Consider the following 23,820-nt stretch of genomic DNA (forward strand, 5'->3'; position numbering starts at 1 on the left):
GCATTAACCTGTGTCATGTACATGATTCAATGAATCTCAAAATAATGAACTAGTATTAATCCATTCTACTTTTATATAATACACTGAATATTGATGGGGTAAACTACCAGACCAATAAAGAAAGAGTTCAATCAAGGGGTGCACTTGGTTTAACTGATTGAGAGAGTTGAACTAACTTATTTTGGGATCTTGAATCTTGAGATATGCAGTCATGTTATATAAAAATGCCAAAGGCATTCTTGAGGTACTCATAAGGCTACTTTTAGCAATAATGGTTTCACACAGTGGGGGTTCAAAAAATAAGTTTGGGCGGGTGGTGGAAATACTCCTAAGTTTTAGCTTCTAGATATTGAGTTGTTTGGTAGGGAAAAAAAGGAAAAACAAAAAAACAAAAAGGCAAAAGAAGAAAGTATTCAGTGAAGGGTAAGAAAAACAAACCTTTGCTTTTGAAATGCGATGCAAGCTTTTGTTAATTAAATCTTCTAGTTTCCTTAGATCTTTTAAGGTCAATCCTTGTAGTTCTTCTCCATTGAGTTGCCTGTAAGATGTAGAAACTACATATTTAGATTAAAAAATAAACACATTGTAGCATTATGCCTCATTAAAATTTCTCATCATTTAAAAATACCTTAATTCATGACTCTTCTCTTTCAGTTCCTTTTCTAGCCTAAAATATTCACCTTCTACCTGTTCAATGACAAAAAAAAAAAACTATATTAAATTGTATAATTGTGAGTGGACTTGAACTGATATGAAAAATTTCACACCAGATAAAATTAAGCTTAATAATTAATATAAAACATAGAGGAAGGACTCATAAACTTTAGATTTTGAGTTATGATATGGGGTTTTTTCACTAATCTTGCTCATTTCTCTTCTCCTCCTCCTCCCATTTCCAATTCTATGATTCTCTAAAAGGTATAATTATGGACATTCCTAACCTATTAGTTTTACACCAAGCCAAAATATAGTAAACAAACAATTGAAAGGTCTATTTGGCACTCAAAATACAGTGGTAGAAGGGAGTAAAGAATAAAATTTAAAAAAATTGTGAGTGGAAAATTTCTCCTGTTCTAAGAAAAATCGAAGACAAATACTGTTAAGTATAATAAAATGAATTATATATCAGTTAGCTGTCATTTTTAGAAATTTCAAAATAAAATCATTGATCCCCAAAAGGATATCACTTGTTTCTTGTTAGCCTTTCAGTCAATTACTATATTCTAAAATTTGCCACGCTTTAGCTTAAAACTTTATATTAGAACAAGAAAATGATAAATCTGTCTAAATTTTTGTTTGATTTGGAATTGTTTAGCTTTGGAAAAGAATTCTAGGTTTATAAATAAGAGTGATTGTCCTTTGGTGCATCAAGCCTAAAGAGAAAAGCTTCTAATGGAAAGCTTCCTTCCAATATCCTTGCTTCAACAAATTGGTATCAGATCAGTGATAGTGAGACCAATTTGCTGGTATCACTAGGGCATTGATAAAGTAAAAATAAGGTATGTCTAAATAAGATAAACTCTTTTTGGCCCCGTGGACATGGTAGACGCCATGTGGGGGAAGAGGAAGATACAATATCAAGACAATTGAGAAGAAGAAAAAATCCAAGTAAAGGTTTCTTCAACTAAAGGACATGTCTCCAAGAGGGTTTTTGGAATGATGGAAGGCATAAAGTAATTTCTGATGCCTATGTATAGTGATGGGAGAAAAACTTGATATAACTGAAATGACAATGAAAAGAAATAGATTGATGTTATTTTTTTATTAAATATTCAAAATGATGTTGATAAATGCCCAAAAGCATGTGTCAAGGAGGATTCTTGGCTTTGGAATTTCAGGTTGACATATAAACTTTGATTAACTTGATATTGCTCTCAGGAAAGGAGATTGTAAAAGGCTCACCTTCCACCAATCTTAATGTGGGCTTGGACCATAGAGCAATTTATGTTAATGGGCCAGATGCCTATTAACGAAAGGTAAGGGTTTATAGTCGGCCTCAAGGCACTCATGTGGAGGGATGAAGGATTTTGTGGTCACTCTCTTTTGGAATAATTTCTCTCTTCCTCTGACTATACTCTCCATGATATTGGTCTCTTCGATGAAATATTCAATATTATAAATACCACTTCAAAGAAAGAGCTCATTTCGAAAAAACTAGCTTGTTGGGTGAGAAAATTTCTTGAACTTATAAACCTCACTTCTTCTGTGAGGCTGCCAATGTGGAACTCATAATAGTATCCTTAGAGCTTTCTAAAGGATGCTACATCAAGAGTGAAGAAGCCACTAGAGCTTGTTCACACAGATATCCGTGGACTGATACATCTAAATTCTCATGGCACAAACAGGTGCTTTCTACTCTTAATTTATGATTTTAGCTGTAAAACCATGCATGCTCAAGAAGCTCAAGGTTGTTTAGAAAAGAAGAGGGGCAATGAAATTAAGGCCAGGATAATCTGATAGGGAATGAGAATTGGCATGCATCCAAAGAAATGAGCAGCATCCGTGAAAATGATAGGATTCGCCTTCCTTTAACTGTGCCAATGTTTTTGCAACAAAATGGCATAACTGAGTGAAAGTGCATAACGAATCTTCACATGGTACGAAGCATATTGAAAAGTAAAGAGATGCCTAATTAGGAATCATGAGATGATGATGCTGTAAAATATGAAGTATATCTATCCTATACGGTTGTCTCCAGAAGTGCCCCTAAGACAACTCTAATGGAAGCATGGAATGGAAGAAAACTGAATAAGAAGACAAAGCTAGAAGCTAGCTCTCATTGGCTATGATGCGATGTCTAAATGTTACGAGCTCTACAACGTTGAGTTGGATGAGAAACTTCATCGGATTGTAGGTCTAAAGAAAATGAAGACTATGAATTTCTTCCCCATATTCAGAGAAGATAATCAACCACTTGATCAAGTCCACTGTCTCAACTCCTACTTCATTAGTTCATGATCCTTCATCAAGTTCAAGTTCCAGAAGAAAGCCCAACATTACAGTAAGTTTAGAAGAAATTATGAGGTTAGTGAAAATTTAAATGATCAATTTAACCTCTTTTCTCTATTTTCTTCAAGCAGCAAAAGATAAAAAATGGTTATTGTAAGCCATGATGGAGGAGATTAATTAAGACAATAAAAAGGAACGAGACATGAGAGTTGGCAACACTTTCTAAACACTACTACTACAGAAAGGACTTTTACATCAGTTATTTTAAAACTTTTTACATCAGAAGAGTGAGGGGTGTAGAAAGAAGTGTGTTAGTAGCTTGCCTTCCAACATCAGTTTAACTGACATGAAAAGTAGACATTCCTCATCAGATTTGTAGGATAACCGATGTAAAAAGGCAACGTTAATTCCCTTTTCTGCAATAGTGAAAGGTTCCAAAAGAGCATTTGGTAGGGAATCTAGTTTTACAAAAGTTGGTTATTTTGTATGGGAATGCAAAACAAAACCACCCAATGTAGATACATGCTATCATTTATGTTGATTGACATTACAATAAATCTTCACTAGCTTTGGTAAAGAATCTAGTTTACAAAAGGAACATGAATTGAAATATCAAAATATCAAAGGGAGAGAATGGAGAAGAGCTTTATATATACCTGCACTTCAAGAGATGGCTGGTTTGATCTGTCAAGGTTCAGATCTAAGAGCGAGTTTCTCTTTTCAATGACATGCCTCATGCTTCAAACAGCAAAAATGTTACACATTGGCTTATCTTTTCTTGTATTAATATATTTTTGTGCCTTAACATAAATAAAATTTTGCAAGTAAAATATACTTTCATATAGCATCACTCTCTGAGTTTTGAATCTTTGATTAAGGTGAACATCAATGGCCTTCCGTAAGCTGATGCAATTTATGAGTTGAAGAACTTGAACTATCAACTTAAATAAAAAATGATTTTTCTATGATTTCTAGTCATTTTTGCTAACTTTATTGAATTTTGAAAGGATTGTTAGATGAAGTTTATCTGAACAACTTAAGGCCAAGAAAATAAGGATTTTAGAATTAAAAATCAAATCCTTGTACAACTTGAAACTAGTAAGCGCCATATGCATGAAATCCACAAATATTCTGAAGTAAATGATTTCCTAAAATTCTCACTTGAACATGTTCTACATGTTAAAGTGAATAAGAAGATAGTCCCAATTACAACTAAGGCTAGCATCATGATGCTACATTTTAATTTAAAACTTTCAAGTTCAAGTTTATAGGTCCCTTTTTTAATTACATATTAGTTACTAAATTTAATTTTATTTGAAGGGAGACTTTCCATATCAACTCAAGTTCACTCATACATGAACATTCTAACACCCTCTTGAAACCACTAGCCATCCTCTTCCTCATCCTTATCCTCTCTCTATTTCCTCCTTCAACAGTATCTGAGGATACAATGTCTTTGAGAACTTGTTCCAATGGCTCTTCTTGTCTCCTTTTGACCCTATCTATCATATTACAGAAACACATGCATTTCTACATACATGAACGACACTATTCTAGATGAACACAATAACTCATGACACACAACACTAAAACTTTAGTTATTTCCAAAACCCACAAACACCTAATTAAAAGACTCATAAAATATTAAGAGGAAATACTTAAGATTTGGATTAGTTTTTGGATTCTTACACCTGGCAATGAGGATTCATAGCCCCAGACCTGTGAATCTTTATCAGTAATTTCTAGTAATCAAGTTTCCATGGGATCAATATTACCATGATAAAGTGCCAACCACAAACTTTCACTGATATTGCAATCCGAATTACCTTTCCCATTGGATCTAGAATTAAACCAAACAGGGTATAGTGATAGTGATTGGGTTGGTGACTTTGATCATTGCAAACGTGCAACTAACATTTTATTGTACATGGAATAGACAACATTCACTTCTAAGGAGCAATCTATTGTCACTCTTGGTATGTGCAAAATGTTTTGCTGAAAATCCTTGTGCTTGTGATGTCATCACTTTGATTTGAAATGTACTATAACAATACATGCCTCTCATAAACTAGAAGTAATAGATGTCTATTTTGATAACAAGTTTACTCTCATGCTTGCAAAGAATTCATTATTCATGATAAAAAAGTAAGAACATTGACATATGATATCATTATATCACATAAATGCATTTTATAAAAGGAAATTTAAAATAAAGTTAGAAGCTTAAGTTGTCAACATTCTCGATAGGGAGATTTTGAAAGGCTAAGAAGCATGAATGGAATAAAATAAACAAGTTTAAGGGAGATATTAAAATTAAAAATAAACATAATTTTGGCTTAAATAAATTTTACTTTCCTCTCTACTAATATCCTTCAACTTGACTGTCCAAACTTCCTTTGTATATATTCAAAACATCCTGAGACCTATCATTGCCCTAATACACAGAAAATTAGGGTATTCATTTAGCTTCAGTTCTAAAAGAACCTTAGTAACCTGAATCAAGAATAGGGGAAACTAATTTATGAATTTCCTAGCCAAGATGGGAAACACTGCTTAATTGTGTATTTTTTGGCCTTAAGTTTTGAAATTTTATTTTTTTAGCTAATTGAAATTATTCTCTTGCAGGAACATTTTAGCATAAGAACCCAGCCGTTTGGATAATTTAAAAGAGACCATAAGCTTTTAGCTAGAAGGAAGAACCATCATAAGAAAGCCAAATTCATGCTACAAGTAGAAAGTAGATAGAGGCAACCAGCATCATGAGGTCAAATTAATTACAACATTGAAAATTTTGGCAAAGAAGATCAAAGTTACGATGCCATTCTTCTTATCAGTGGTGGAGCTATAACTTAGAGCCAGAGGGTGCAAGATAATAATTTAATTTAAAAATTGATAAAGTTTTAAAAATAATTAGTATATTGGGACTAAAATTGTGATAATGTAAATAGATTGATCATGATTTTTCTTTCTAGAAAATTACATTGAATAACTTAATATAGTCTTTTATATAAATACATTCTTTATATCTCATCTCAATCATTAAAATATTATATCCAATAAGCTTTTGATTCTAAATATCTTTCATTTAGTCAATGGGTGCAAAATACCAAGAATAGGGGGTGTAAATTAAAGTTGCAAAATTTACATACCCTACTTGTAATTTTGTCCAAAATGAGTGGGCGTAGTTGCACACCCTCACCATAATGTGGTTTTGTCATTGTTTCCTATGTCACAACGGCAAGCCCCTAACAATAAAACGTAGTTTCACTTAATTTTTTTTAGGGATTTTGGTATAGATTATCTAACCTTCAACATTTGTCATCATTTTGGTATTCTTGGGAGCATTTGGGAACTTTGTGGTGGCTAGGGCTAGGATTTTGGGTGACCATTGAAGCTACAGTTTAAAACTTGGAAAGATTTGAGCTTATTTATTTATTTGTTCTTTTCTCTTCCCCTTTCTTCCTATACTCTCTTGTTTTGTTATGGATTCGTTTTTGATGTATTATTGTAGCCTATTTCTAAATATGAGTAGCTAAACTCATGATTCTAGGATTATTTTGATCTTTTATATAGATTGAGTACTCATTTCCCAATATACTTGTGATTGATGACATGATTATATTGACCTTGCTCCATTCTCAATACCTCTTGTTGCTTGATTTCCAAAGAAATTGTTGTGTTTAGTTTACCAATGCTTGAGAGAGCTAAATTGAATGCAGAACTTTAGTTTAATTGTGTAAGAACTTAAATTTTCAAGGTTGACTAGATAGGTTTGTTGATGAGGTAGAGATGTACCCATTGGCCCTACATGGTTATAGGGTTTGTAATGAGATTTGAAGTTAAGTTAGTTAATTAAAAGATTAAAGAATTAATTGAACTAAACACCTATTTAGAAAATTGAGAGAGCACTTACATTAGTACCCTTGACTAACATAATCCTTTTTTAAGAAGCAAATATACTTGGGGATTTCATTGCATATTCTTGAAATACATAGGGAATAAATAGTTCTAGGTCTATTTGCATCCAAAAAGTCTGTAATAAATTTCAATCCTTTTGCTAATAAATAAATTAAAATCCTAAAATTTCTTGTGATCCTATATGCAAATCAGTTCCAACTAATTTACCATAAAGCCAAGAAAATTGGTTAAGTTTAGTATATGTTTTTAGAATTATCTCTACTTTCTAATATTTCCCTTAATAAATTAACTAAAATAATTCCTCTGGTTCTTTTATAAGAGGATATTGAGAGTTAACTTGTTCATAAGAAACGATGACATTTTGTTTGGAGAATGTTACAATTTTTCTTTTTTCACCCTAATTAATGAGGGTATTTATAAGAAACAACAAAGTATTTTATTAGTAACTAGTCAACTACATACATGAGGGTATTTTTGAAAAGAAATTCATATTTTTGCATATTTATTGATTCTAAATGCTTTTAATGATATTCATTACTGGCTTAAGAGCCAAGAGGAAGAAGAGAGAATACTTTCACTTTGATAAAACAAATTATATTATTCCTTGATAAACCATTTTCACTTTGACAGTGGCCTTATTTATAGCAGTTTAAACTGCTAAAGAAATTGCTAAATATAATGCCTTATACTTGTCATTTATTTAGGATAAACAATAAATAAAAAGGATGAAGAATATTTGATAGTTATCACAAGTTAACCATCAACTTTATAAGAATATATTTGATAGTTATTCCATCAAACCGTCAAATAAAAAAGGAGGAGATTATTTGACACTTGATTGAAAATAATCATCACATTTTTTATTTACATAGGTTATGATTTTTATTAAGCAAGTATCACATAGATATATTGTATAAACAGAAATAAAATTGTCAAATATATTAAGTACATACTTGACAATCACTTGAGGATGGGCTAACGATAAGGCAAGCTTGTTTGACTCTATTCGAGATGAAATTCTGAACAAAATTCTCAAGCATGAAAGGACAAGTACTAACTTGATAAGCTTCCTATGAGATATTTCTTCAACCATGCTCAGTTATTTGAATTATATATAGATATATTAACTTGTTTATTTTGACATCCAAGGCATCTTTACACCACATTCCTAGTCCTTGGTGGCTTGAAATTGAGGTCAAGCTAGTTAATCCTCACAATGTCTCTCCCCATAGTGACATTACTAAAGTGAACTTGAAAATCAAGCAAGGAAGCTGTTGGATTAGTTTTTGCATAGGGTCACAGGTAATGGCACTTTATTCTTAGCTCCTTACTGCTAAGGTGAGCCACTATCTAACTACTTGATACAATCAAATAATTTTTATATTGAGTTGCTTCATAAATCTTGTTGTTTCTTGTTAAGGGGAATTGGATGCTTATTGTGTGAATCCTGACACTTAGAAAATGTGATGCTTGGATCCCCTTAATGGAAAACTAAGTAATAGGAAAGAGATGTTAGAACTCTTCAATAAGTAAGTTTAATAGGTGTTACTCTTATGTTTTAATTTTCACACATTTTCTCACATAAATTGTTTACTTCCTTGTTAATAGAGTCATAATGTTGTATCGCACTGTGAGAAGTATGCTTTGCCCCCTATTGAAGTCTTTTGACACCATCTACACATGGCAGCAGTTAAAGGTATTCATTTGGCCAACTTTTTTCAATCAAAGAACCATTTTATATTGACACAATTTAATTGATCTTTGGTTTCTTTATAGTACCCAATGCAACCAAATCAAAGCCATTATTGTGGCTATTATCTCATGAAATTCACGAGAGACATCATCACCCTTGTCCTTTTCACAATCCCTAATAAGATATATATGTTTATATACCTTTGCTTAAATTATAAAATATAACCAACTTTATTTAACTAATTTGCTTTTCTTGTGGTTCTTTGATGTAGCACTTCAAGGACACTTACTTTGTGCAGTATTATATTGACCATGTCGAAGAAGTTCTTAAAGGAATAGCCATGATATTGTTCTAGCAATGAATGGTGTTAGAAACTAAGAGCTTAGTTAAGTAACGCGCATGCACAAACAAAGAGAGGATTGGATAGTTTAGTGATAAAACTAGCCTAAATAAGAAGAAATGATAGTGAAAAAATTCTGCAATTCTCTATTATCAAGGGAAAACTATAAAGAATACACCCACTAATATCAGCTTACTTCCTAATAGAATAGTAAATAAATCTACCTGCCTTCTACCTAGTTTTAAAGAGACTAGGACCTCTCTATTCTCAAAATAAATCTTCCTTACCTATTCCTCTTGCCCTCACCCTTATATACACGCACTACCACTACTCTGACACTGTTAGGACAAACATTACCTTGTATTGTGACCATTCTGCCCCTACTCAACTTGCTGGTTGTCTTGGGCTTTAGTTCCTCAGGACTTTCTCTTATACACTTGACACCATCTCCTAGCTTCAGGCCTATCATTTCCCCCATCTGCAAGTGGCACCTTGTCCTTAAGGTGAAATTAAGTAAATTGAGTGTGAAGAACATCCTCATCTTCCTAAGTATTTTCATAATTTGAGTGATCTTTTACTTGAATAAATATTACAGCTTCCCATCCTCTCCTTGACAAATGGGTTGGACTAATTTTGGCTATACTTGTAACTCTAAATCTTTAATTAATCCTTAAGGCAGAGGCTACACTTTTGTTGTAGCTTTGATGGCCCTCTTAAGTTGGGAAACATGGAAGACATTATGGATTCTGGCTATTATAGGTGGTTTTAGCCAGTAAGCAACCCTTCCTATCCTCTCTAATATTTTATAAGGACCATAGCATCTTTAAAAAAGCTTTTCATTTAGTTTCTTTACTAATGACCGGTAGCAGTATGGCTTCAACTTAAGCTATATAGCCTCTCCTACTTCATACTGCACCTCCCTCCTATGCTTGTCAACTTAAATATGCATTCATGTTTGTGCTCGCTTAAGCTGTCTCTTTAAGTCATCCAAGATCAAATTCCTTTCTTGGATTTGCTAGTCAACCTCATGTACCCTTGAAGACTGGTCTGCCCACTTCAATAAAGGAGGGGGTTCTTACCCGTATAGTGCCTTAAAAGGAGTCATACCAATGGCACTGTGATAAGTAGTGTTATACCAATATTCAGCCTATGGCAATATTCTACCCTACTTCTTAAGTGTATTTCCAGCAAAACAGTATAAATAAGTCTCTAAAGTTCTGTTCACTATCTCTATTTGGCCATCAGTTTCTAGGCCATAAGATGAGCTGTACTTGAGGGTGGTTTCAACCATGCTGAAAAGTTCCTTCTAGAATTGGCTCATGAAGACCCGATCTCTATCTGAGACAATTAAGCTAGAAAACCCGTGCAACTTGATTACTTCTTTGATAAATACCTTAATGATGTCTTTGGCACTATAAGGATGAGAAAGAGGAATAAAATGCCCATATTTGATCAATCGATCCACCATGACCAGCACTATATCACAGCAATTACTTTTGGGTAATCTCCCTACGAAGTCAATACTCACATCATCCTAATAAGTAATAGGTATAGGCAGAGGTTGCAATAGCCCAACAGGGTTCAAAGCCTCATATTTTTTCCTTTGACAAGTCTCATATTGAGTTACATACTCTTGAATGTCTTTCCTCATTCCTGTCCAGTACACAATTGCAGCTCACCGCTTGTAAGTCATCAAGTATCTTGAGTGGCCCCCCATTGGTTAATCATAAAACTCCTTGATGAGTTCTTTTGTTTTGCCCGAGTGCTTAGGTAGCACCAATTTTCCTTCATAGAAAAGAATTCCATTCTTTAAATTATATCCTTTAGGTTCCCCCCTTGATTATTTTCTATTTGAGATCCCTTAAGCATGAGTCTTGACCAATCTCTATTTCTAACTCTTTAATCCCCTCATATTGCCACATTGAGATTGCCTTCATCTCTAATTATGCGTCACGATGTGAAAGTGCATCTGCCACCATATTCTCCTTTCCTAGTTTATAATGGATCTGAAATTTATAGCCTATGAGCTTGGAAACTCATTTTTGCTGATTGGGTGCTATGATTCATTGCTCCAAGAGGTATTTTAGAGCCTTATAATCTATTTTAATAACAAATGGTTGACTGGAAAAATAATGTTTTGATAGCGAGAACAATTGCCATGAGCTCCTATTCATATACCAAACTTTATTGATGTTTGTTCGATAGCTTTTGGCTAAAATAGGCGATAGGCCACCCTTTTTACATCAAGACTACTCCTACTCCTTTTCTTGAGGCATCAGCTTCTATCTCAAAGGGTTGACGAAAATCATGCATCGCTAATACTGGCACTGTGGTCATTATGTGTTTGAGCTACTCAAATGCCTTTTATGTCCCTTTATTCTACTGGAATGCATCTTTCTTAAGTAATTGGGTCAATAGTGCTGTTATCTTACTATACCCCTTAACAAATTTGTGGTAATACCCAGTAAGGCCAAGGAACCCTGTTAATGTCTTCAAGTTATGAGGTTGTAGCCACTGCACCATTGCAGAAATTTTGGTCAAATCAACCTTCACTCCTTTAGTCAAAATTATGTGACCCAAGTATTTTATTAGAGCCTGGCCAAAAACACATTTCTTAGGGTTGATTACGAGCTAGTGCTGCTTCAACAAATCTAGGGTAACTCTCAAATGATCTTTATGTATCTCCTTTCTTTACTATGCATAAGAATATCATTAAAAAATACAAGAATAAATTTTCTTAAATGTTCATGAAATATATTATTCATGAGAGATTGAAATGTAGAAGGAGCATTCATTAATATGAAAGGTATGACCTTAAATTCATAATGGCCATCATGAGTCCGAAATGTTATTTTGGCTTCCTCCCCTTCTTTGATTAGTATCTGATGGTACCTAGACTTCAGGTGTCCAGTTTAGTGAATATAGTTGCTCCTCCTAATTCATCTAAGAGCTCATCGATTGCAAGTATGGGGTATTTATTGGGCACTGTGATGTTGTTAAGTGCATGATAGTCTATGCAAAACCTCCAGTTTTCATCCTTCTTTTTGACTAGCAATATAGGACTAGAATAGGGATTAGCACTAGGTTGTATAACCCCTACGAGCATCTTGTCTTTGACTTGCCTCTCTATTTTTGCCTTTTGAGCAAAACCGTATTGATATGGATGAGTATTCGCTAGTTGTACCCCAGGTTTGATGGTGATTGCATGATTATGGGTCATCTTAGGTGGTAGCTTAGAAATTGATGCACTAACCTCAGGGTATTTATTAAGTATTTTTATGTATTCTCCTCTATCAGCCTATTACACGTCTTGTTCTTGCTAGTTTTTGGCCAATTCTACCAAATATCCTACTCCTTCCTCTTTGATTGCCTTTATAATTGACCGTAAAGAGACTTGGGTATTAGTGAGTGTCAAATCTTCGTGCAGGCACACCCATCTTTTCCTTTCTCTTACCTTCATGCATAGCTGCTACCAGTTCATGCAAGTCTTTCCCAAGAAAGCTAGCCACTCAACTCCCAGCACCAAATCCACATTGCCAAGGCTAAAAGGAAAGAAAGGTTACTTAATGGTCATTCCTTGTTTCTCGAATCACATACTTGGGCACTTTCAATTCGAGTACGTTTGTCACCCATCACCCACTATCATCGAATACCTCTTGACCTCTTGCATCAAAATTTACAACTCTTCCACTAGGTTTGTTAAAATGAAATTGTGAGTTACCCTACAATCAATAAGGATTATCACTCCTTGGCTATTGACCTAAAATTTCAGAGTCTTTTTTCCCATGATCCCAATTGTTGTCATAATTGTCAACTCCATAGATGTCATCTCCTTGTCCTCTTAGCCTTCTTCATTTTTGAGTTTACTAATTTTCTCCTATAGGCTGCTATCTCCTTCTTCAAGCACAATAAGCCTGTATTACCTATTTTTATACTTGTGATTTGGGCCAAACTTCTCCTCACACTTAAAACAAAGGCCCAATTCTGTGTTTATTAATCTTTGCCTTAAATAGTCTTTTTGTGGAACTACACTACCCGAGCTAGTCACTGTGGACTGTGCCTGTCCCGTTGTCTTTATAGGTGCCGACTTGGTTTCCTCGCGGCTCTTACCATGGGGATCCTCATTCTAAATGTTGTGCTTCCAGCCTTAAGGGTCTCTGCCATACTGAATTTGGGATGGCTGGCTTATATTTAGTCCAGCGTCCCCCTAAAACTGTTCTAGTCGTTCAGTTCCTCTTTTCCTCAGATATCCTCTTTTTTACCTTGTTCCAATCTTCGACCTAATCTATAAAATCCATAAGCTCCCTCAATCTTGTTGGATGCATCAATCGGACATCTGCATGAATCTCTTCCTGTAGCCCATTTAAAAATGCACTGACTAGCATCTCATCGGGTACATCTCCTAATGGTGCAGAAAGCAATTCGAACTTCTCTCCATATTTCATTACCATCCCTTCTTGTTTTAATGCCAACAATCGCTCATGTTCATCCCATGTTGGCAGTAGTGGAACCTGTTAGTCATCTCTTTTTTGAATTTGAACCATGTTCGCATAGGATGTTGGGTGTCCAACCATTAAAACCAGGCTAATGCCCTTCCCTCCAAGCTCACTATGGCAGCATCCACCTTCTTGTGCTCCCTAACCCTATTAATAATGAAATACCTTTGACTCTGAAAATCTAACCCAACAGATCCTCCCCTTCAAAAAGAGGCAATTCTAACCGACAGTGTTTTAGCTCATCATTTTGCCTTGTGCCCTTATTTTCTACATTATGTGCTTCTCTCGTGTTGTTTCCCCCTAGTAGGTCCTTGAGAGGTAGGGGTGGAGGTGGTGGCGGGGGCAATGGGTTGGCAACAGCAAAGGTCGCTTGAATTGCTTCAAGTTGCCGCATAATGGTGGCTACCGTATTGTCTACCTGGTGAGTTTTTCATTTATTTCTCCTTATTGTCTTTGCATTTCTTTGACTGCTTGCTCTAAATATTTAACTATGTTCTCTATTCTAGAGCTGACCATTCCCCAAAAACCATCGCTCTGATACCAATGTGATAGAACCAGCCCAAATAAGAAGAAATGATAGTGGAAAAATTCTATGATTCTCTATTATCTAGAGAAAACTATAGAGAATACACCCACTAATATCAGCTTACTTCCTAATGGAATAGTAACACATATATCACCCACACTCTACCTAGTTTTCACGAGACCATGACTTCTCCACTCTCAAAATAAATCTTCCTTACCTATTCCTCCTGGCCTTACCCTCATATACACATTACCACTACTCTGACACTGTCAAGATAAATGTTACCCTGTACTGTGACCATTCTACCCCTGCTCAGCTCACTGGTTGTCTTAGGCTTTACTTCCTCTGGACTTTCTCTTATACACCTGACCCCATCTCCTAGCTTCAGGCCCATCATTTAGGCACTTAGTTTTTATAAATAAGCCACTTAGTTTATTATTTTACATTATATTCCTGTAATATTTAGGTATAATTTGTTTTGAATGAAAATATTGAGTTCTATTGTGAGCTATTATATTAGTGTATATATGTTTCAAACTAAATGTGCAGGGTGGCTGCTTTAAAAGCATCACCTGTAGATTAAAAAAAAGACCATAATTACTTGATGATTATTATGAAATAAGCATCAGGTATGTATATACTTTGTGTGATAATAACTGTCAAGTATAGCTTTCTAGATTGTTCAAGGTGTCATATGTGGTAACTCATACTTGACATTTTTTAGCCAATAACTATCAAGTAAGACCCCTTTTATGTGACAATTTTTAACTGTCAAGTAAGGGGTCTCCAATTTATGACACCTCTATACTTAACGGTTAAAAATCATCAAATATGGCAAAAAATAACTATCAAGTATAGCCTTTTTTTTTGCAATAGTGTTATAAAGGCCATCTTCTTGAGAATGCATTTAAAACTAATTAAAAGGGGGTTACACCATCTTAATGAAGGGTTGTGATACTTAATAAGGTGCTATAAATACTTATTGAGATTAATAGGGTTATAATGGAAGAGCTTACAGGTATTAAAAACACTAATTAATAGTTTATAGAAGTTACAAGCAATTAGTATAGTTTATAGGAAGGAGAATTTTAGAGATAGTGGGGTTATGGAGATGGAGCATTCAATTCCATCCTCTTTGGTTGGATATGGCTCATCCTTAACTCAAATTTGGCATTATCACCAAAGTAAGGAGATAGGTAACCAACTTTGGATTGTAGAAACTCTCTATAAACACCAAGGAACTCCATTTTTTTAAAAGGGCTGATGTGTTGTTAATTAAAACTTTAGGTTGACAAGGTGTTGATGTGATCATCTTTGACATCTAGTAAACATGTGGATGGCATATGAGTAATAATGGTGTGTGACAATACATGGCTTGTTCGACAATAATGATAACCTCTAATCTTAGGTTTTTGGAACTTCTGAACACAATGGCAATGTTTGTCTAACTTGAAACTGATAAAAAGTGGGTGCTTAGTGGTGAAAACAGCAAACTAACCTCTATAATGTCACTTGTCCAGGTTGAACTCATATATCCTTGTCTCTTAGTCACTCTTTGTCAAAATTGTGACTATGCTTTTCTACCAAACTGGAATATAACTCAAGAGAAGAGAGAAACGCTCTCACTTTTGAAAGGGAAATCTATTTATTCTTACATCTATGTAGTGGGGGTTACAAGAAGTATTTGAAGAATAACTAGAAGAAGAAGAGCAAGTAGCTGAAAAGAAAGAGCCAATGTATGATGAAAAGGTCATCCATGTAAATTGTGGTGAACCACTTATGATTAAACAAATCTCTTAGCACAAGTAAAAGATGAACCATAGATAAGACACAACATCTTCCACACATGTTGTACTGTCCAAGATAAAGTCAGCGATGTCATTATTGATAGGAGAAGTGGTGAAAAGATAGTGTCAAATTACATGGTAAAGAAGCTAAAGTTGCCAACCTAACCACATCCTTATCCTCACAAGGTAGAGTGTTTAATAAAGACAATGAGGTAAAAGTTGGTAAATAATGCCTTATTTATTTGTTTAGGTTAAACGGCATTTTTTCTCTTCAACTATTCACTCAAGGACGTTTGGTATCCTAAACTTTCATGTAATATAATTTCTCCCTTCGACATTTGAAAACAATGCATTGAATAGATTGCTATTAAAAAAGTTACCTTTAACTATTAGTGGACTTAACCTTTGTAATAAATGATCTAAAAAATTACAAAAAAGAATCCATACAATTACACATAAGTATCCTATAAGAAAATTAATATCAATTTAAGTCCCCTAAATTACTTATAAATAACAAGAAACAAGTGTTATTTCTTACCAATGTAAAAGGCCAAAATATGATTTTGAACCAACCATAAAGAGAGTTAATTGATATTAATTTTCTTATAGAGTACTTCTTTGCAATTCTATAGGTCTTTTTTTTTGGTCAACTAATGGTTAAAGTTAACATTTTTAACGATAAGGTGCCTAGTGCACCATTTTTAAATGTTGAAGAGGAAAATTACATCTCATATTACTTTAAGATATCAAATGCTCCTAAGCAAATAGTTAAAGGGTGAAAATACCCTTTAACCCTATTTCTTAATTGGCTAGAAGTATCAAGATGAAGTATGATGTGATATCACCCCACGAATGCTTGCTATCTCCTTTTAGGAAGACCATGAGACTATGATTGTTATGCTCTATATGATGGTTATACAAACACTTATTCATTCATAAAAATAGAGTAAAGATCAAGCTAACACCATTATCATGAATTGAGATTGATTGTGGTAAAAGGAAAGCGATGTCACTTTATGTTTTTAGTCTCTAAGAAGTAATATGAGGTTTAAATATAAATCCAGAAGCAAAATTTAAAGAAGCCAAATTGACTAGAGGGTGAGTCCTATCCAACTTAGGGAGGATGTAACGGGAGTCTCTTTATTGTCCTCCATGATGTTCCAATGAATAGCCATCCACTAAGTAGCCATAATGATATACAATAAATCTATGTAACATCCCTACACCAACAATGAACTATAACACTCCATAACTCTCATAAACTAAGAAGCACCGATATGGGTATGAGTATTGAATACGATACGGCATGATGTGAAAATACAAAAAAAAATTAAATTTTTTAAGGTACGGATATGGGGATGTATATTTGTTTTATATATATGCAAGCAACAATTCAACTATTAAAAGTGCATACAATTCAATAAAATAAAAGGTATTACAAAATACATTACATTTCAAAATGCTAATGATATAATTGAGGATAAATTTAAATTATTATTCATTTTCAATGATGTTACTAGACTCATATATAAGTTCTTATTCTAAAATAGGCTCATCAAGTGAAAACTTACAAATTTAAAACTACTAACACCATCAAATGGCTATATAGTGTCTCCATTAATATTCCACATTTTACTTTGTCTAGTGAGATATTTTTTGCTCTTCCTTGACATGAGACGAAGATTGTATGCACAAAAACTAAGTCTTCAGGTCTTTTTAGAGCAATTTTGTTCCCCTTCAATAAATGAATGAAAGAGTAAGCACTCTAATTTGTTTAACAACAAGAGGAAGAGCATAGTTGGCCAAGAAGTTTCAATGTAAGCCTTTGAAGAGTAGGGAGGAAAGAACATAATTTAACCACTACTCTTTAAGTTCTACATTCCACCTATCTTGTAAAGAATCAAATGATGAATGAAAGTCTAAACATCTAGCAGATTTTAAGTACTCTTGGAAGGCCGCCTTTCTTTCCTCAAGATCATTAAAGTTCCTCTGAAGGCAGTTTACTCTCTCATTTGATATTCCAATATCTCTATGAGTAACAACACTATTGAGAGCACCATTAAGGCATTCAGGTATATAATACCTACAACATTTGAAAAAAAATATTAAGAACAAAACTAAATGTTTCATGAATGATAATAGCCAACTAAAGTTGGCATAAGTGGTAAGGGCTCTCGTCACTTAAGTAAGTAGTTAAGGGTTCAAATCACAACCCTTATGTATGTAGCAATTTAGTCAGGAGAGGTCTATCCTTTGCTTTTCATACCATAAGGGGGATAATCTCTACTGTCGGCAAAGTCTACTCCTTATGGCATAAAAAATGACTCATGAATAATAAACCTATAATATTACTAACGTATGATTCAATGAATGTGCAAAACAATGAAGAGGTGTACAACTCTGTCTATCGATCAATAATGATTCCATAAACAACTTCATAGAAACTCGAATGCTCAAAAAGTGATTTATCCTTATGTTTGCAAATGGACTCCTTCACTTCCCACATTTTATAAATCAAATGAAGTATAAGCCTATTTGTATCAATAAATTGAAGCACGTAATAAATTGGTCTTCTGAATGAAAGTATATAATCAACCTTCTCTCATTAAGAGTCATTAAGTGTGATAATCTGAATTAAGAATTCCTCTATATTCTGATTCACAAAGGAGCTGTACATATATATACAAAATACAAGGATTTCCTAAAACATAAATAAAATAAAATAAAATAAAATATTAACTCCCATGATCTAATCATATCCCAATATCTAAGGAGTAACTCTCTCTAAGATAAATACATTTAATATTAGTTCAACTATTCTCATACTCCCCCTCAAGTTGGATCATAAATATTGATCATGTCCAACTTGCTTATATAACCTTCAAAAGCAAGTTTATGTAATCCCTTACTCAACACATTTGCTGGTTGAAGATTTATTGGTAGAAAGGCTAGGCATATGATTCCATCTTCCACTTTCTCTCCGATAAAGCGCCTATCTATTTCCACATACTTAGACCTCTCATGTTAGATCGGATTTAAGGCCATACTTATGGCAACCTTATTATCATAATACAGTTTTAATGGTAAATCTAGTTAGAGACAAATCTCTTCCAAGACCCTCTTCAACCATAGTTCTTCCATTATGCCCTGAGCAAGTGCTCTTAACTCAGATTCAGCATTGCTTTTGAAGACCACCCTTTGCTTCTAACTCTTCCAACTAATAAGGTTTCCCTATACAAATAATTAATAATCAAAAATAGATATCCTATTTGAGTAATGTCCACCCCAATCTACATCTGTATATACTTCTATAGCTCTTTGTCCATGCTTTTGGAACGACAAGCCTCTTTTAGGGGTGCTCTTTAAATACGTTAGAATCTTATATGCTGCTTCCATGTGTTTTTCCTTTAGTTCACATATATATTGACTAGCCACACTCATAGCAAATGCTATGTCAGGTCTTGTGTGTGAGAGGTAAATGAGTTTCCTAATAAGTCTCTAATATCTATCTTTATCAATTAGTTCCTTTTTCTCCTTATCAGTGTCATCCTCTTCCTCAAAATTTTCTTCTACTTTCTTGGGCTTTTATTTCTTTTTTAGAACACTAATAGGGGTTTTAACTAATTTACACCCTAACATACCTATCTCTTTTAAGAGATCAAGTACATACTTTCTTTAGGGTATATAAATATCTTGCTTAGATCTTGCAACATCTATTCACAAGAAGTACTTTAAGTATCTAAGGTCCTTGACCTTGAATTCCCTTCCTAGAGTAGCTTTTACTTTTATTATTTATTCACTATGATCATTAGAGATAATTATATCATCAACATATAGAATAAGGATACACCTCTTATCTCCCTCTAATTTGACAAACATAGTATGATCCCATAGTCCCTGTTTGTAGCCCTGTAACTTTAAGACATTTGAGAATTTATCGAATCAAGCTCTTAGGGATTGCTTCAGATTGTATAATGATTTCTTTAGTTTTCATACTTGGTCACCCTTCCCTTCATCAATGCCAGGAGGAAGAGCCATATAGACTTCTTCTGTCAATTCCTTATTTAGGAAAGAATTTTTGAAATGGCCATTCAAGATTAGCTGTTACAGATAACAGTACCTAATAGTGTTTAATTTTTCCACTAGCGCAAAAGTTTCTTGATAATCTATGCCATAAGTTTGTGTGAATCCCCTTGTCACTAATTGGGCCTTCAACTTATCGAGACTCCCTTTAGCCTTATACTTTGGGATAAAACCTATTTGCAACTCACTAGTTTCTTGTTCCTCGGCTTCTGCACAATTTCTCATGTCTCATTTTCTTCTAATGCTTTCATTTCATCTAATACAACTTCTCTTCATCCTGTTGTTTTTAGAGCTTTATAGATGTTTTTAGAAGTACTAACATCATCAACATTAGTAATAAAAGCTCAATAATTTAGAGATAAAGCTTTATACGACAGGTCCTTCTAAATAGGATGTTGTGCACATGATCGAGGTTTCTTTCTAAGAGCAATTGGCAGTTCTAAGTCATCTTCTAAAATCTTCCTTATATCTAAGTTTTCATCCTCTTCTTCAAGACTTTCTCCCCCAGAATCTTCTATCGATTCAAATTTTGGTACTACCTCAGGTATGGAGGATTTTCCTTTCATCTTCTGTGTGTAAACTTTGATCTCTTTCCCTTTAGTACCTGTGTTCTTGTCTCTCCCTGAACTTGCATTTTCTTTTACTTTTGGCATAAAAGAGACAGACACGGGCTCAAGAGATGTGATATTAGGGTGGTGGTCATGGTCAAGAGAATCTATAGGAGAATACTCATGATCATGATTAAGGGTTGACTAAAATTTACTCTAGTTCTTCCCCTGAATTGAAGGAGAGAGATACAAAGTTTCATGTTCAGAAAAAGTAACATCATGATTAACAAACCAAGGCTTAGAAAAAGGATCAAAGCACTTATACCCTTTTTGGGATGAGGAGTAACCAAGAAACACACATTTAATAACTTGAGGCTCAAGTTCAGAAGATGAATGAAAGTAAACAAATGTAGAACACCTAAAAATTTTTAAAGCAAGAGTTTGTCTCAAGATGAGTAAGAGAGTGTGTTTGAAGAAGGCACTCAAAAGGGGTAGAGTAGGATAATATTTTATTGGGCATGCTATTAATGAGGTAAGTAGCAGTAAGAATGGTATTCCCCTATAAGTATTTAAGAAACATTTATGGTGAAAAGAAGGGCAAGAGAAACTTCAAGTAGCTGTCTATTCTTTCATTCAGCATACCATTTTGTTAGGTACTATTAGCACAAGAAGTTTTATGAACAATGCCCTTAGACTTAAGGAAGTCATCTAAATATTTATTAATGTATTTGGTACCATTATCAGTTTGGAGGATTTGAATATACGTGTGAAATTGATTTCATATCATGGTGTAGGATTCAATAAAGATGGATGTTATATCAGACTAATCTTTCAATAAATATATCTAGGATACATAGGTATAATCATCAATGCATGTAAAAAACCACTTAGAGTGAGTTCGATTAGGAACATGCGAAGGACCCTACACATCACTATGAATAATAGAGAAAAGATGAGGAGGTTTGTATTTCAAAGCAAGGAAAAGAAGAATGATAGTATTTGGCCAATTCACAAACGTCACAATGAAAACTAGAAATTTTATTAGATCAAGATTTAGGAAACAAGTGACTTAAATACTAGATACTTGGATGACCCATTCTTCTATGCCATAACAAATGATCAACATTTTCAGAAGTAGACTCAAGGTTACGGCAAAAACGAGACCAAAGTTTACTCACGATTGATTTATCTAGGTAGTAGAGCCCATCACACTCCTCAGCACTGTCAATCATCTTCCCCGATGAGAGATCCTAGAAAATACAATGAGTGGGAAAAAAGTGAACATTACAGTGAGCTTGTTTGGTCAACTTACTTATAAACAATAAATTACAAGCTAGATAAGGAACATGAAGAACAGAATCTAATTGCAGACGTTTAGAGATAGTAATACTGCCCTTTCCGACAATAGATGAAGTGCCATTGGCTATGTCAATTTTCTCAAGCCCACTACATGAGAAATATGATGTAAATAATATGGAATCTATAGTTATGTGATCCGAGGCCTCAAAGTCAACAATCCATTTAGACTTAGTAGAATAAACATTGAATGCATAATGAGAATTACCTTGCTTAGCCACTAAAGCATTATGAGAAGGGGAAGGCGACTGTCCAAATTGTAAGGACTAGAGCATGTCCATACATTTATTCAATTGGTCTTTATCAATAGTAGGCAATAGACTAGATTTTTCTAGCGGATCAAAGGTAACTTGGTAACCATAAGATTTACCTTTACGAGGTCTCCAACCAAGAGGTTTCCCATGAAGATCCCAACACTTGCCTTTTGAGTGGCTCATCTTTTTACATTGGTTACACATAATCTTCCCTTTTGCATCCTTGTGTCGCTAATCAGGGCCTACTCACTAAATCAGAAGATTTAGATTGAGGAGGAATAATAGAAGGAGCAGATAATATCATCTTGTGATGAGATGCCTCTCAGCGAACTTTAGCAAATACATCACGAGTAGATGGTAAAGGAGAGCGAGCTAAAATATAGCTACGGATATCATCCAAGGATTAATGAAGACACATAAAGAATTGAAAAACTCACTCATCTTTAATACGATGCTTATACCTTATTGCATTAGTGGCACATGACTGCTCTTTAGTGTTGAGATCAATTTATTGCCAAATAACAACCAACTCCAATCAAAATTCAGTTAACTCCCAATCTCCTTATTTAATCTACCAACTTCATGTCTTAAGGTCATAGAGGCGAGCACCATCTTCACCATCTTATTATGACTCCTTAACTGCTTTCCATATATCTTACGCTGTTGGAAGAAACATGAAAGAGCACTGAATTTATGGTGTTATAGCATTGATTAGCCATGAAGCCACTATTGAGTTTTTAATCTCCTTAATAGCCTTCCAGTCTGACGCATCTAGAGCCTTAGAGTGGCCAGTGATAAAACTCAGCTTGCCTCTTCCTTCGATTGCAAGCCAGAATGCCTGGGTCGATTCATGATAATTATAGCCATAAAACTTGTTTGAGATGAGGAGAAAAGAAGACCTTTTAGCAAAATTCAACCCATGGGGAGTTCCACCATTTGGGTATAGAATCGAGTCACTCTTTGTGCCTAAACTAAAGCCCATAGTTGAAGGCTAAGATAGGCATGAGTGTAACTCTAGAAGTAGATGCATGTACAATTCTAAACAATAAGAAGTGTCGCCTTTGAGCGACTCTAAATTAAGTCATGACTATGAGACTAAGGTTGTGAATGGCTCTGGAACGTGCGACTCCCCTTTGTGTGCCTCTAGAATGTTCGATGTCGACCTCATGTTGCTATGGGAAGAAGCACTAATTCAACATGACATTGGCCAGAGACGAGAAGAGCCAAACAAAGGTCGTGTGAGTTCTACATGGACGAGTCACCAAGACAAGTCATTTGAGTTTGAATTTGGTGTTAGGTCACCATCCAGATTAGGTTGTTCCTTTCTCTAATACCATATGACAATTTGAATTAATAATTCCTCTATATTCTCATTCATGAAGGAGCTGTACACATGTATACAATATACAATGATTTCCTAAAACAGAAATACAATAAAATAAAATATTAACTTCCATGATCTAATCATATCCCAATATCTAAGGAGTAAATCTCTCTAAGATGAATATATTTAATATTAGTTTGACTATTCTCACATTAAGAACCAAGTTTTTGGCTATGCTTGCCTTTCCAACATCATCTTTACAAGCATTTCATACATCACTTATAACCGTTATGTAAAGAGATGTTTTAATAAGCTTAAGTCTCTTAAGCATCACAATTGTAGATGCAAATCTAGCTTCAACTATGGCAAGTAACTTTAATGGCATAAGTTCATTAAAAATTGCTGATCTCATAGATTGCCATATGATAAAGGTTCAAATGAAAATTGCATCATCCTTAACCTCTTTAATCTAAGGACATTCATCATATACAATTTCATTTGCCTCTATGTTTTCTATTTCACATATGTTCTTTTTTCAAAATTAAG

The 23,820-nt window shown here is 34.2% G+C and overlaps 1 protein-coding gene across 2 annotated transcripts in view; it reads right to left on the reverse strand.

Annotated features, from left to right (window-relative positions):
- Nucleotides 1–23,820, reverse strand: part of LOC129285682 (MADS-box protein SVP-like) — a 50,954-nt gene that overhangs the window by 2,460 nt on the left and 24,674 nt on the right. For both annotated transcript variants that reach the window (XM_054921459.1, XM_054921460.1), the window contains 3 exons: nucleotides 3,606–3,687; nucleotides 629–687; nucleotides 439–538 (listed from right to left, as the gene is read on the reverse strand). In XM_054921459.1, the coding sequence (XP_054777434.1) occupies nucleotides 439–538; nucleotides 629–687; nucleotides 3,606–3,687 (241 nt within the window). The remainder of the gene's footprint in view (nucleotides 1–438; nucleotides 539–628; nucleotides 688–3,605; nucleotides 3,688–23,820) is intronic.

This window comes from Prosopis cineraria, unplaced genomic scaffold (genome assembly GCF_029017545.1).
Source record: "Prosopis cineraria cultivar Desert tree isolate PC_DT_omini unplaced genomic scaffold, ASM2901754v1 PC11, whole genome shotgun sequence".
NCBI classification, from domain to species: domain Eukaryota; kingdom Viridiplantae; phylum Streptophyta; class Magnoliopsida; order Fabales; family Fabaceae; genus Prosopis; species Prosopis cineraria.